This window comes from Chelonia mydas, chromosome 9 (assembly GCF_015237465.2).
Source record: "Chelonia mydas isolate rCheMyd1 chromosome 9, rCheMyd1.pri.v2, whole genome shotgun sequence".
Classification (NCBI taxonomy): domain Eukaryota; kingdom Metazoa; phylum Chordata; order Testudines; family Cheloniidae; genus Chelonia; species Chelonia mydas.
In genome coordinates this window covers 98,031,404-98,045,359 of record NC_057855.1, presented here as the reverse complement: position 1 = coordinate 98,045,359, position 13,956 = coordinate 98,031,404, and the positions used below count along the sequence as shown (strand labels likewise).

The following is a 13,956-nucleotide window of genomic DNA, read 5'->3' as shown; positions in this document are numbered from 1 at the left end:
ATTGCAGTGACCGGTGAGTTTCCCGTTTCCTTCAGTGGTAAGCATTTCCATTCCTCCCCCAGAGGGATGGTTTCTTTTCCTAGGCTGTCATGGTCACTGCCTTTGAGGAAGAAGTGGGTAAAACAGTATCTCAAATGGGGCGGATGGAAATCCCAAGTTTTTGGAAAATCTCAACCGGACTGAACAAATTAAGAAAAAAATAACTAGTAAAAATTAACATCCTGTCGTACAGCCCACAAAAAACAAAAAAACCTCAGCCTGAAACAACTGGCAATAAAGCCCTCACTGTTGGGGTTTCTAAGGATAAGGCGGCTGGACACATGACAAGAGTGGCTTGAATGGTGTCTCCATATTTAGGCTTGGAAGGATTGGATTTTTAATCAGTAATTGTTGGTAAGCAGTGATTTCATTGTAAACACACACACATGGATGAAAAAATATTTCCATTGAGAACAAATGACATTTGCAGATGAGCAAAGTAGGAAAAATGCTGCTTGAGAACGTATTAGGGTTTGATTTAAGGCTATTTATTTGTAATTGTGACATGTGATGTTGGAAATTTGTGTTCTAGCAGTTTTAAAACTTAAACTTTTTTGAATCTCAGTGTCCACTGTCATTAAATAATTATTGTCTGATCTTCCTATTGTCTGAAACCTGCCCCCCTTTAATTTCCTGCAACTGTGAAAATTTACATCAATAAAAATAAAAAAAAAGCTTAAAACCCATAATTTTGTGTAACTGTCCAAATTTAAATCAATAAACACTGAAAAAAATGCTTAAAAATATCAGTATTATCCCTCAAAATGATAAAAAAACAAAATGACAGAATTCTGCCAAGCCTATCTATATTGTACTCCCAGGGTTCTCTGACACATTCAATGCCTTTCAGAAAGGAGGTGTGAAAGACATCCTACTATGCCCCATGTTTCACAATGCCACAGATGCTGGTGTTTGAAAACAGGCAGATTAAAAACAGTGTGATAATTAAATGGCTCCAGAAATGCATCTGGGTTTCCTGAAGAAAAGCTCAGATCATGAATAGTTTCCAAAGGCCTAAATAGAGAAATGCACTGTTTGGGCACGGACTGTCGTGTCTGAAAGAACGTTGTAACATTTCAGCTCAGGATGGGCAGTCTCCTCATGGCGCAACACAAAGTAACCAATGAAAAGGTATTCATGCAATCTAAGATGGTCACATGCAAAGCAAGAAGGTGAAAGGTCCAAGTACCAGGTCAAAGGTTGCCTCGAGGGGTCGCTTCAGTGATCTGACAGCTGGCTGAGTCTTAATTAGCAGGCAGCGAGCACATGATGGCAATGGGCCAAAGGGGGGGTTCAAGCACGACAACAAAAAACAGCAAGCAAAGGTGCGTCAAAAGGAGAGCAACATTGTGGATAGGTGAAGAGAAAAAAAAAATGAATGCATTATACAATATATTAAAAAGACTAGGCATGCACAACATGGGGGGTTCGCTACAGTTAATTAGTCAGCTGTTTTCTCTTGGCAATCTTTAAGGTCAAAGCAATCCCCCTCACAGATCACAGAAAGCATTTGACCTAACTAATTTCACTGCAGCTCATGATGTATCAGCCTATAGCTACTTCAGAATTAGTTGGTGGACCTGGGTTTTTTTTAAAACCATGTTTTTCATGCTTTATTCAATGATATGGCTCGGCATGCCAGACTTAGGGCTTGAATCTGCAGTGACACAGCACACGTGAGTCAGTGGGGACTGCTCGTGAAAAGGAAGGCGTGCTGCTCAGGAAGGGTGCTCTGGCACATGCTTAAGTGTTTTTCTGAATTGGGGCCCAACAGCCTGATCTGAATCCCACTGACTTCAGCAGAGTGAGATCAGGCACCAAGTGAGTAAAGTTACTTGTGAATTAAGTGCCTGCAGGATGGGCCTTTCAGATAGATCTTCCTGAGCTTTTAGGAGATGAATGGATCCACAATCTACTTGACAGGGGCTTGTTCAGATGCTTTGCATCATACGTGATTCTTGATGAAAGCTCAGAAGCCATTCTTTTCTTTTTTAAATTATTATCCTCACCAGATACAAGAAATGCATCAAACCTCCAAAACCGAATGAATAATGGAAACTGTTTTGGTAGTAAGTGTGTTGCAACAAGCAATCAATAAATATTTTAAAGGTACTAGTTAATGGCATACAAATAGGGTTAATTACTTTGATGACAGGAGCCGGCAGCATGAATAAAACATGCATTGGCTTTAATTTAGTGTAAGTGTCCTAGGTAACTAGTAAAAAGTAAAAACACATGAGTTTACATTTCCCTGACCAAAGATCTGAGTGAAGCAGAGCTGTTCTTTCAACAACAAAAATAATGAAGAATTGCTACTCCCCTCCCTTTTTACAAATAAACTGTGTAGGGCAGATAAACGCTAATATAAACTGGTTCCTCATATACATCCTTCCATGGATTCTACTAGAGGACAGCTGTTTTATTCATATAATCCAGGGCACACATGTAATATTGCTTAGTGCCTGAAGGATAATTGCTTCCAGTTTTTGCATTATGTTTCATCATGAATGGAAAGTACCCTCTTTTGCTTTCTGCGGGGAAAGTTGCTCCATAAAAGCCAATTAGTCTTAATTCATTAGCATTTCTAAATCAGCAAAAGAAGAACCATTTTCAATATTAATTATCCATACAAGAATGCACAATAGCAATAACTCCTCCTCCAGACACAGTACCTCATGTCTGCAACTGGGCTTTGCTACCTTTTGAAATGTACTTATGGTACCATACCCTCAGCTGTGCAAATGGATGCAGCTCCACTGAAGTGAACAGAGCTGCATCCATTTACACCCTGGCCCATGCGTACTAAAGCTCCCTTGGCTTGTTTTTAGACCTTTGTCACTATGCTGCTTTGGGATGCAAAGACTCCAATTAAAATGCACTCAGGACTTGATTCTGTCTGGTGCTGAGCACCACCTTCTAGCTACAGAGCATCTTCATCTCCCTTTGACTTAAGGGAATCATTGCCTCAGAGGACTGAGCCTTAGTAACAGCCCAATGCTGCTTAATTTTCTAGAATCAGCGGGTGAAATCCTGGCTCCACTGAAGTCAACAGTTTTGCCATTGACTTGAATGGGGCATGTGTATTACCCATTCAGTTTGTAATCAGACTGGCTTTGCACACTATTCAGACTAAAATGGTAGCCAAGGCTTGCACAGGGAAAAGTTTGTGTTCATTGTTAGTGAAGTTGCATTAATGTTTGATGCATTTCACTCCATAATGTCACGTCGGAAGACCATGTGCTTTGCCATCACATCCCCAAACAATGAGATACGATACATCATGCTACACTGATTACAATGAAGGGATGGCAAGATGGACACACTCTCAGCTCATCACATAGACTTTTCCAAATACTTAGCATCACTTTTCTACTTCCTGCATATATAAAATCTTTTCATAATGGCTCTATGGTTTGATACGGCAGGTCATGCCCTTACCATTGCAGTTGCAGCTGTCTGGTTCACCTGGTGTTGAGCTGCCTTGATTTTGGCTTGCAGGTGTGCAGGGGGATGAAAGTACTTGCATTTCTCCCTAGAGCATCGGCCTTTGATGTAATCCATGCAAACTGTAACAGTGTTTTCATTTGTGTCTATCATTGCAATATCTATGGGGTGAGCATAACGGCAATCGTTCTCACCACGTGTGCAATTTCCACGCTGAAACTCTCGGCAAACCTTAAAAGGAAGTCACATAGTTGAGCACGACATTGAGTTAGCCTTCTCTCAGCATGTTCAACCAGGGATGGCAGTCGAGAGGGTTGCATTACACTCAGCAGAGCTGTGGTTCTGACTCTACACGCTTTAGTCCTGCTGGGTAGCACTTCACGGTGCTATTCCCCATCAGTCCGGATGCGGAATCATGATCTGGGCTATCTACAATATTAACAATAGTAACAGGAAGCGTGGAACAGGACACGTGCAGAATTTAAACTTCCCAGGGTAAATTTTGGCTCCACTGAAGTCAATGGGTGTTTTGGCATTAACGTCCAGGGGCAAGTATTTTACCCCTACCTTTAAGCTACATTTTAATATTTCTGCCATTTTTGCCTTACTGAGATCTGAGTTTAAAAATATTCAGCAGAAAAGCATTCTCTCAAGCAATACATTAATGTACAAAGAGTAAGCTACTAACATTTGCAACAAGTCCTGCCTAAGAATACGCTGATCACTTTTCCCAATAAAACTGACCCACCAGTTACATGACAATGAGTTTGATGACAATGCATTAAAACCCAATAATGTGCTCTGAAGGCACCGATGGAACTGCCATCTTTGTGAAGGACAAGTTGTTCCTTATACATTACGAATAACAAAATTTCAAAGGCACAGAGCCACATTTCTGTAAAATGGATCTTCAAGGTTTCCTTGATCTGGGGAATTTAGAAAGATCGCTAACTGATATATTGGGTCAAAATTCAGATGTCCTGACGCTAGTGGTGTCAGTTACACTCACTTATATGCTTAGGGATGGGTCAGAAGGACTGCAGCAGGAAAAGCAATCCCCCGGAGGGTGTAAAGGTGGAAGACAAAGAAGGGTGGTGGCTGAGGATCTGAGTGACATTTTTTACACTTACGTCCTGAGAGATAATTTACACCAATGTTTGTGACTCCCTTGGAATTTGGGCCATCAGCCCTTAGCTCCTAAAATGTACTTTCTGTCTAAACTCAGCCCTTCTTTAGGTTTTCAACATACATACAGTATTAACACTCCCCAGGGTGCCCCCTAAATAAACACTGACTACACCGAGGAGGGTTGTCTTATTGGAAAAGACGTCTTTATGCGCAAAATGTTTATTCAATATTATACTTAAACTCCATGACCACCAACCCCCTCCCCACCCAACCTAGCCTCCCTAGAAGCGCGATGCCGTAAGTCTGAAGGGAAACAAAACTAACACTACCACCTCAGCAAGTGTCATTCGCATAGGGCCTGATCCAACTTCCCTGGAACTCAGTGAGAGTCTTTGTATCGACTTCAACAAGAACTGGACTGGGTCCAACTTAAAAAGAGGGAAGAGGCTGTCACCTCCTGTCCAGATTCTTATCCGAAGCATGTCTAACCTAACTCATCACTAAGGAAAGTTCTGCCTTAGGTGAGGTCACCCATTCACATCTAAGTGTAACACCCATAGAAAGTGATTTTATCGGATTGTGATCTAACAGAAAAAAGTAAGGCCCCAAAGCATGTTGAAATCAAGGGAGAGACCAAGCTCACAAGCTTCCAGCAACTTTGGCTCGGGCTCACAATGAGCAACCCACTGCAGGGTGTGGTAGCACCAACAACTTAAAAACTTCTTAGCGAGGGTCTCAAAATAGCATGCCTTGCAAAGAAAGGGGGTCAGATTCTGCTCTGACACACACCTGTGCATTGAAGGCCACAATGCTGTTCTGGATTTACACTGCTGCAACAGGGAGCAAAATTTGGACCAATGGGCCCCTTAAATCCCCTTCCATAATATTGTGTTTTACAGTCCACATACCTCCAATTTATCCGTACGCATCAGTTTCTGAGCAACAGAGCCTCCCGGTACTGTAACAGTAGGATTTCCGGAAACCAAGACAGGCGTATTTGGTAAAAGCTCTGCAGGAACCAAGCCCATCCCAGGAGAAACATGACTTAGGTAGGGACTAAAAGCCATGGTGGGACTAGTTGCAAGTGATGGAGTCACAGGAAACGTAGTCTGCATGTAAGAAAAAGGAAAAATATGTTACCACAATGCTCGGTCATGGATTATGGCAGTCAAAGTCTAGTTTGTAACACTGGAAACCCTTTTAGACAGCGTGGTTAGCAACATCAAAATGCTTTGCTTTTCAGTCTATTAATTTACTGTCATTTACTTGTGATCCATTCGTTTCTATTGACTCACATGAACGTGACACATTCTAAACAAAAGACTTCTTCATTTGTAAGAACAAAGAGTATCGATGATCTTTATAGTTTAACGACACAATTAAGAATGCAGGCCAGCAATCAGAGCAGGCGCAAATTAACCAGTCACCTCACTCCCAACCAGTTTCTCCCAAATTAATTTCTCCTCTACCTGACCCCTCGATGGGCCTATTTCTATAACATGCTAAGAATCCCGCAAGGTTAGGATCCATATCATTACCAACATCTGTGCTCCTCACACCGAAGCTATTATTTGCACATATATCTGGCATTGTATTGGACCTGTCTGAATGAGAAGACCATTACATGAGGCTCACTACCCCTACAGCTAAGTCACCTTGTGCCATGATCTTGTCAGATCTCCCAAAGTAGGCAAGATCAAGTAGGTTCAGTATTTGGAAGAGAAATGACCAAACACCACCCAGGTGACTTGGTAGGTGGTACTCTTCTCTCTGGGCCAGAACTAAAACAGTGCCCCGGTATGGCTTTAGGAGGAACTGGGATACTAGAGGTGTCATGTTCTGGATAAGACATAATACAAAGCTCTTGAGTCTGGACCACACGTGATCATTAAAGATCCCATGGCAGTTTGGTAAGAGCAGCAGAGTTGTTATCCAAGCGTCCTAGCCAGTTTCCATCTTGGCAACTCCCTCAGCAAGGTCAGTTGGATAAGAGAATTTTCACTCTCTCTTTTGGCCCAGATCTAGCAAAGCACTTAAGCAGGTGCTTAACTTTAAGCATGTGAATAGTTCCACTGAATTCAGTGGGACTTTTGATGTGTTTAACATTAAGCAAGGGGCTGGGTACTGGACTAGATGATCTCTTGAGCTCCCGTCCAGCCCTCCACTTTGATAATTCTATATGCTTAAGTGCCTTGTCAGGTCGGGGCCCTAAACGATTGCTGTGCATTGGGAAACTACTGCTATGTTTCAGGCCAGAAGTGACACACTCAGGAACGCGTGAGATGATGTGTGTGTGTAGTCAGTTTGTATGCCTTTGTACTTTGTAACATGCTTTGGGAAGGAAGACGCTACCGTGCTGAACACAAGACTATCCACCATTGCTGTCTTAGCAGTCGAAGCTTCTACTGGAGAATGTCCAAGTCACAGAAGTGATGGAATTTAAGGCCAGAAGGGAACACCTGATCACCTAGTCTGAGTTCCTGTATACCACAGGCCACCGGTGCCACCCAGCACCCACACACTAAACCCAATAACTGATACTAGACCCAACTGTGGCAGCCTTCAGATTTCCCTCAAGTGGCAATGAATCTCTCCACTACAGCTGCAGTTCAGTGTAGCTGCAGTAGGAACACATGTGAATTAGTGCTGCCCCAAAACAATGGTCAGGCCAGATCTCACTCCTGATCTGTGAAAAATGCCACCTGATACAGCAAGAAGCTGCATGCACGGCGGGCCCAACGCAAAGCCTGTAGAAGGCAATGGGAATCTTTCTATAGACTTCAATGGGCTTTGGATCAGGCCCAGAGTGAGGTGAGCATGGGGGTTTGTAATCATCATCGTTATCCTTCTCCATGACATCAGTCGCGTTCAATGTAAAATGTTGGTTATGACAAAACCCTATTTACACACTCACAAATCTCCAATTCTACGGTAGGCAGCTAGACTCACTGCTCAGCAATGAAAACAAGCCTACTGCAAGGAAATCACAAGCGTGTGCACACAGATGTGTGCACACAAACATAGCTCATGCACACAGACATGCTCATGCACAAATACAGACACATATGCTTGTGCACAGACACGTGCGCAGGCGCACACACAGATGCACCCAGGTTTACGTTTGCTTTTTTATACCCAAAATTCTCTTTCAATTGTGCCGATTTCAGAAAAGCTACATGGGTATATTTTGTTTCTTGCCAGTTCCCTCACACTAGCACTTTCACATACTAGCAAACACCTCGACTGTTGTGAATTGGAATACATTATCTACTCTCCTTTGCCCAAGGTAACGTCAACCCAAATACACCCCACGTTCCTGACTTAACAGCTATCTAGAACGACTCCACTTTTACACAGTTGTGGTGACAGCCAGCAGCATCTTATTTGTCTCTGGGACCACGGTAGGGTTAGGGGTGCAAGGCCATTTCCCAAATACATCCCACTGTGTGTCTCAGAATGAGTTGAGACAGGATGCTAAATCAGTGAAGCAGACACTGTCAATCTGGCAGAGCTAAAAAAATCCTCTCTCTCTCTCTAAGAGATGCTTCCAGTTTTCCTCCTTTGGGTCCACACCAAGCTGGGGCCTGATCCAAGATCCATCAAAGTGGATGGGAGATTTTAAATATTACACCCTTGCGATTTCAGCACACAGCCCTTTAATAAATCACTTTCTTTCCTATTTCAATTCTCTGCAGCTCCCAGCCACACTATATCTTTTGTTGTTAGAAAAACTCTTTGAGGGTCCTGAAATATGTGACTCCCTAAAACCGCGCCACAGGTCAATGGAAGGCAGCAGCGCACAGACTGGTTTTATTTTTAGAAGCGCTAGTAATTACAGTGGCACCTGTTAAACGTCTGTTGGCATTGCCATTGTTAATCCTTTTTAAAAGATGCTTATAACCTGGTCAGTTCTAAAAGCATGGGGCTGGAGCTTGACGCAGCCCTTGTTTTCTGGACACACACATCCACTATGGCCCAAACTTTCCCGCACGTGTGCGCTTAGGTAGGTCAGCACCAATTGTGTGCACACATTACACCAGCTGCTCACGACCCCAGGGAGTCGAATGGCCATCCTGGCCAGGAGGCAGCATGGCGGAGAAGCTCCTATGTCTCCTAGGCAGGGTAAACCCTTGAGGGGAGCCTTTAAGCCAAGTTTACAGCTGACTATGGCTGCTCTGCACCTCAGCCGAGCCAAGGGTGTGCCCCACAGAGGCCTTGGTTCAGAGATGAAGGAAGGATGTTCCTCCTGGCTACTACTGCTGTTTCTGCATGGAGCAGGGCAGGGAAAGCCAGCGGGCCTGGAGCCCTGGGCAGGCACTCGTGGTTCGGGAGGGGAGGGACTGGAACACATGGCAGTAGCTAGAAAGAATATATCTGAGTGGTGTGAAATATTTCCAATGAAACACCAAACCACCCGCTCCACGAAGGCCTTTGGGTTTCTTTAGGAACTGGAAGATGGGCCCATTTCCCTGAAAAACTCACGACTTCCTGCAGATCCTTCACTCATACCAGGCCCCTTCCCTAGTGGAAAGCAGCTGATTTCCAAACAAATATGGGTGCATTCTGAGCAAAGGGGGCTCTGACATGGTGAAGATTACATCTTCTCAACATGAAAAACAGCCGTCTCCTGGAATTGCATGGAAAAGCAAAACTGAGGGATCCAACATGTCTAGAATAAGGCAGTGGGAAACATCCAGGCAAAATGATTCAGAGACACCATCCTCAGTTTTCCCCAACTCATGTTCTCTCTCTCGTTCTCCCACGCACAGAGCCAGATTCTCTATTCTATTATGGCCCCTTCGCACTGCTCCGATGGCAAATTTGCAGCTGGCTTATGTGGCTACCCAGGGATTCCCCCAAAGTACTCAGCATTCCCAGGGGGGTGGAGCTGACCTAGCTGTCTTTCCATCATGCGCCTGCCATCCCACAGCTCATCCTCCAGTGTTTTCCAGGACTAGAGGAACTTAAAGGTGGTGTCACATCACCTCTGCCCAACCCTCATCTTCCTGGTCCTGAGCACAGCAGACCTTGGCTGGATTGAAGACGCACACACACGCATGTGCGATGGGACGTGAGAGTCTTAATTGCTGCAGGTGACAAGCACATTGGTTTACCCAATTCTCAGGAGGCATCAGCCACACAGTCCTCAAGGTTTCATAACAATGGCTTCTGCTTGTATAAATTCCACACTCCAGTGCTGCTGACTGAAAATCCCCACCCTGCCCTAGGGCTCAGATTGAAACTCATAAGCTTCCCATTCATTTTCACTTGGACGGCTGCAAGTTCCCACTCCTGCCCTGCCACAGGCAGCCAGCTACTGGCCACGTGCACTGTAGCCCAGCATCATGCAAGCCTTCTCCAGCAGCCTGTCCAATGAACCTCAGTCTTGACTTACAGTACAAATCCTGTCCTTGGCCTTTCCTTCCAAGAGACTGTTATACAGAAATGACTGGAGCAGCAGCTAATATTACCAATTCATTTAATTTGTGACCTAGGTCGAAGCAGACCACTGTCAATGTGAAGCGTGGTTAATGCCCTGAAAAATGCCCTGTAAAAATGGCATGGGGAGGGTCTGGATTTATTGTGTTTTACAAGTGAAAAAGATGGCTTTCCTAATTGCCTGGCTCCCGCATCATTACCAGTAACAAAGACTCTGCTGGCCAAGTTCCGTTCTCCTGGAAATCTGTGCGAGCTCCCCGTGCCAGATTCCTTCCTGACGTAAATGCAACAAACTCCTCGTACACAGTCAATTCCTGATCAGCACAATGTAACTGTTCCAAAACGCCTGGACTCAAGCATCTCTCTTTGAGACCCTCAAAGACAGCTTAATCCTGGTCCCCTCGTTCATGTGATTAATCACTAATAATACTGCCTCCGAGCTTTTAGCTAGTGCTTTTCATCAGTTGATCTCAAAGCGCTTCACAAAGGAGACAAGCATCATTACCCTCATTTTACAGACGGGGAAACGGCACTGTCTGCTTTGTGTGGGGAGCAGGATCTGGCGCCGAGGACATTTCTACACGATGGCAATGTTTTAGGGGCAGTGTAATTGTGTACTGTATCCTCTCATGGCCCTTCAGCGTATGGCATGGCAGCTTCCGGGAACTTGTAGCTCTGAGACCCCAGGGGAGGTAAAGTTTCAGGACAGAGCTCCGAGACTCTCCCTAACATCAACGTGAGCTGCTCAGCACAGCTCCCGAACAGCAGGCTGAAAACGCTCTCCCCCTTTAGATTGTTTCAAAGCTTATGAGAAGTCCCAACTGTCTAAGTTCCTTCTAAACTGCACGGCCCCACAGCAGGCTATAAAGGGCCACACAGGTCGGGAGAAGTGCCTCACCCCCCCCTCTCCCCTGGAGCTGCCCCGAGAGAGAGGGCTGGGGGAGTCCTCACTCCCTACCACAGCCCCAGGGCAGCCTACACCCCAAACTCCTTATCCCTGGCCCCACCCCAGAGCCTGCACCCCCAGCCAGAGCCCTCACCCTCCCACAACCCAACCCTCTGCCCCAGCCCTGAGCCCCCTCCCCACTCTGAACCCCTTAGCCCCACCCCTGCCACACATCACCTCCATATTGGTGCACATAACAAAATTCATTCCGCACATGGACGTAAAAAATTAGAAGGAACACTGCCAACGGTCTCTATAAATTGGGTCCACTGCATGAGTGGGCACGTAAACGGGCTTTCAGTACGCACTGTCTGTGCAGTCTGTACGCTCTTTTGGGCATGGACTAACAGGCTTTGGATCAGCTAACCCACTTAGCACATGCTGGGCACTATATAAATAAGGCTCCTACTACGACTAATTAACATCTCAGCCACCTTCAGAGCCTGGAAGACACTGGAGCAGTGAGGTTTAGAAAACTGAGATGATCCTTTCTTGTTGGGAGAGGGAGCGAGCGCGCGAGAGCGACAGAGCGAGCGCGCGAGAGCGCGAGCGTGCGAGAGTGCGCGCGCGTCTATGAGAAAAAGATTGTGCATGCACGCACGTGTGTTTGAGACAGACAGGAGAGTTTAATCTCTGCACACGATCTGGTATGTTCTAAAGCAAAAGAGCTTTAGCTCTTTTTTTCTCTTCCCACTCTTGCAAGGCCTGTCATGCAGGGGGCAGCGCCCCTCGCAGACATTTGTGTTTTTAAATGTAGCACTACCAGAAGCCCTGAACCTAAGGGACATCAGTTACATTCTGGTGTCAGGGCGCTACAAACTGACAGCAGCTACCAATATGGGTTCATCAATAAATAAATGCACTGTCAGCAAAGTCAAGAACAGCAGGGCTGAAGCAGCTGATGGGAAGGAGGTTCTCGATGGGTAGGTGGACACAGCACCCTGCTTCTTTGGGAGCCATTCAGTGAAGAGTACCGTGAATAGACTGAAGGGGGAGAGCAGCTTAAATAAGCAGCTAACCTCACTAGATGGAATGAAGGAGACAATCTAAACTTCCTCGTTCGCTGACTGAAAACAAAATGTGTGCTGCACAAGAAACCTCCCCATCTCAGGAGAGGGGCGAAATTAAAGCTTTAAAAGAGGTTCTCAAAAGACCATGGCTGCGTGATGGCCTGGCACAGAACACATGCCAACAGCTTAGGCAAAGGGAATATGGAACAGCAAGCGAACCTGGCTGGCTGACACACAGGGGCTGGGGTAGCTAACCCGAGGGGCAGTGCTTTACCTTACCCAGAAGGGCCCTGGGGGCTTATCGCTGGGATCAGAGTAAGGGGACACTGTGGATGCCAGGGGAGGAATAACTAGTGCAGGAAGCGACAGGGTGCCAGTGTGGAAAAGCAGCACAAATGCATCTTCACAGAGAAAGCCTCAATTGTCCAGCCAGCCAACCGCACCGCCCACCCCATCCAGAGCAGCGTGTCTGTGGGCTGCTCAATGTCAAATGTTCCTTTGTGGATTCTAGAGTGCAGCTTTTTCTGAGGCGTGAAACACTGTGGAGGAATGAGCCCAGTGGCAGGTCAAAGCAGTGTAGGAGCAGGAGTCTGGCAAACAGGCAGTATCCGAGTGTTACTTCTGCATGCTGCATTTGGCCCAGGACTTTGGTCTGGGCCTTGCAAAGAGTTAACTCTCCTAACAGATTTGGAGCTGTGCTGAATATCCCTAACAGAAAACATGCTAAGGCTGGTGCATAACACTGTGGGTGTGAACGGGAGGCACTGTTTTGATAAACAGCACTAAAACGAGTCCTGTGTAAGACAGAAATGCTTGTTACTGATCCAAGCAAAGGAATTGCCTCTGATCCCAGAAGTATAAATGCAGAAGCAGCATTAGGTAGAAGAATGAGCCAGTTCTCTGCTAAGCAGTGCCATCTGGGCTACCCATATGTACGAGTAACAGCACTGGTCAGTCCACAGCTGAAACTGCCCAGGAAAAGGTTCTGTAGTAGTGTGACCAAAAACAAGGAGATTGAAAAACAGGATGCAAAAATGTTACAAATGAATGCTGAGGGCACATCCTCATGATGTGGGACTCGTTGCAGATAAGCTCTGGGATCTTTAGCATGGAGGCTAAGCACATGGAGATAAATGCAGCTGGCTCGAGTGTCCTTGTGCCTGATGAAAACAGATGGTCTTTAATGGAAGAGAAACCGTTGGCTCAAAGACGACCTTGTTTACTGGCATCAGTGATGTAAAGCAAGGATATAAAATCTCATGCAGCCTGCTTCTCAGCAAACATGATCTTCAGTGCTTACACAGACGGACACCAGATCTATTATTATTAATTTGTACTACGGTTTGGCTGAGAGGTGCGAATCACGATTGGGCCCCTATTGTGAGGAAGGACAAGCCTATGTTTAGGAACTGGCCTGAGATCCAGGTTCAAATCTCTGCTTCCACAGACCATCCATGAGACCTTGGGCGAGTCCCTGCGGGAGCATCTCCATGTGGAGCTAGAAGTGTAGTTACCAGCTTGCTAGCCGCGATCAAGCCAGTGCGCCAAAAACAGCCGTACAACTGCTGAGGAACAAGCAGTGGGATGATCCCACCCAGGACCATAGGAACTTAGCCCATCCCGCTGCCCGCAGCGTGGGGACACTGGTGTTCTCAGCACATCGGCTTGGTCAAAGCTAGACCACCTAGCCAAGGTGGGAACACCACATCCAGCTCTGCGAGTAGGTGTACTCTCAGCTCATCTAGGACTCAGTTCCCCCTCTGCAAGCGGGGATAACAGTGCTGCCCTGCCTCATGGTGTGGAGTGTGGGATAAATGTATCAAAGCTCGGACACTACAGAGATGGGCATCATACAAGTACCTGAGATCGGGTATGCGAGATACTGTAAATATACCAGGAAAGAGAGAGACCCACCCTGAAAGAGCTTACGGTCTAAATGGACCATAGAGA

The 13,956-nt window shown here is 45.9% G+C and overlaps 1 protein-coding gene across 11 annotated transcripts in view; it reads right to left on the bottom strand.

Moving 5' to 3' along the window:
• Positions 1-13,956, bottom strand: part of MBNL3 (muscleblind like splicing regulator 3) — a 109,930-nt gene that overhangs the window by 15,124 nt on the left and 80,850 nt on the right. For all 11 annotated transcript variants that reach the window (XM_043523071.1, XM_043523072.1, XM_043523065.1 and 8 more), the window contains 2 exons: positions 5,520-5,720; positions 3,478-3,714 (listed from right to left, as the gene is read on the bottom strand). In XM_043523071.1, the coding sequence (XP_043379006.1) occupies positions 3,478-3,714; positions 5,520-5,720 (438 nt within the window). The remainder of the gene's footprint in view (positions 1-3,477; positions 3,715-5,519; positions 5,721-13,956) is intronic.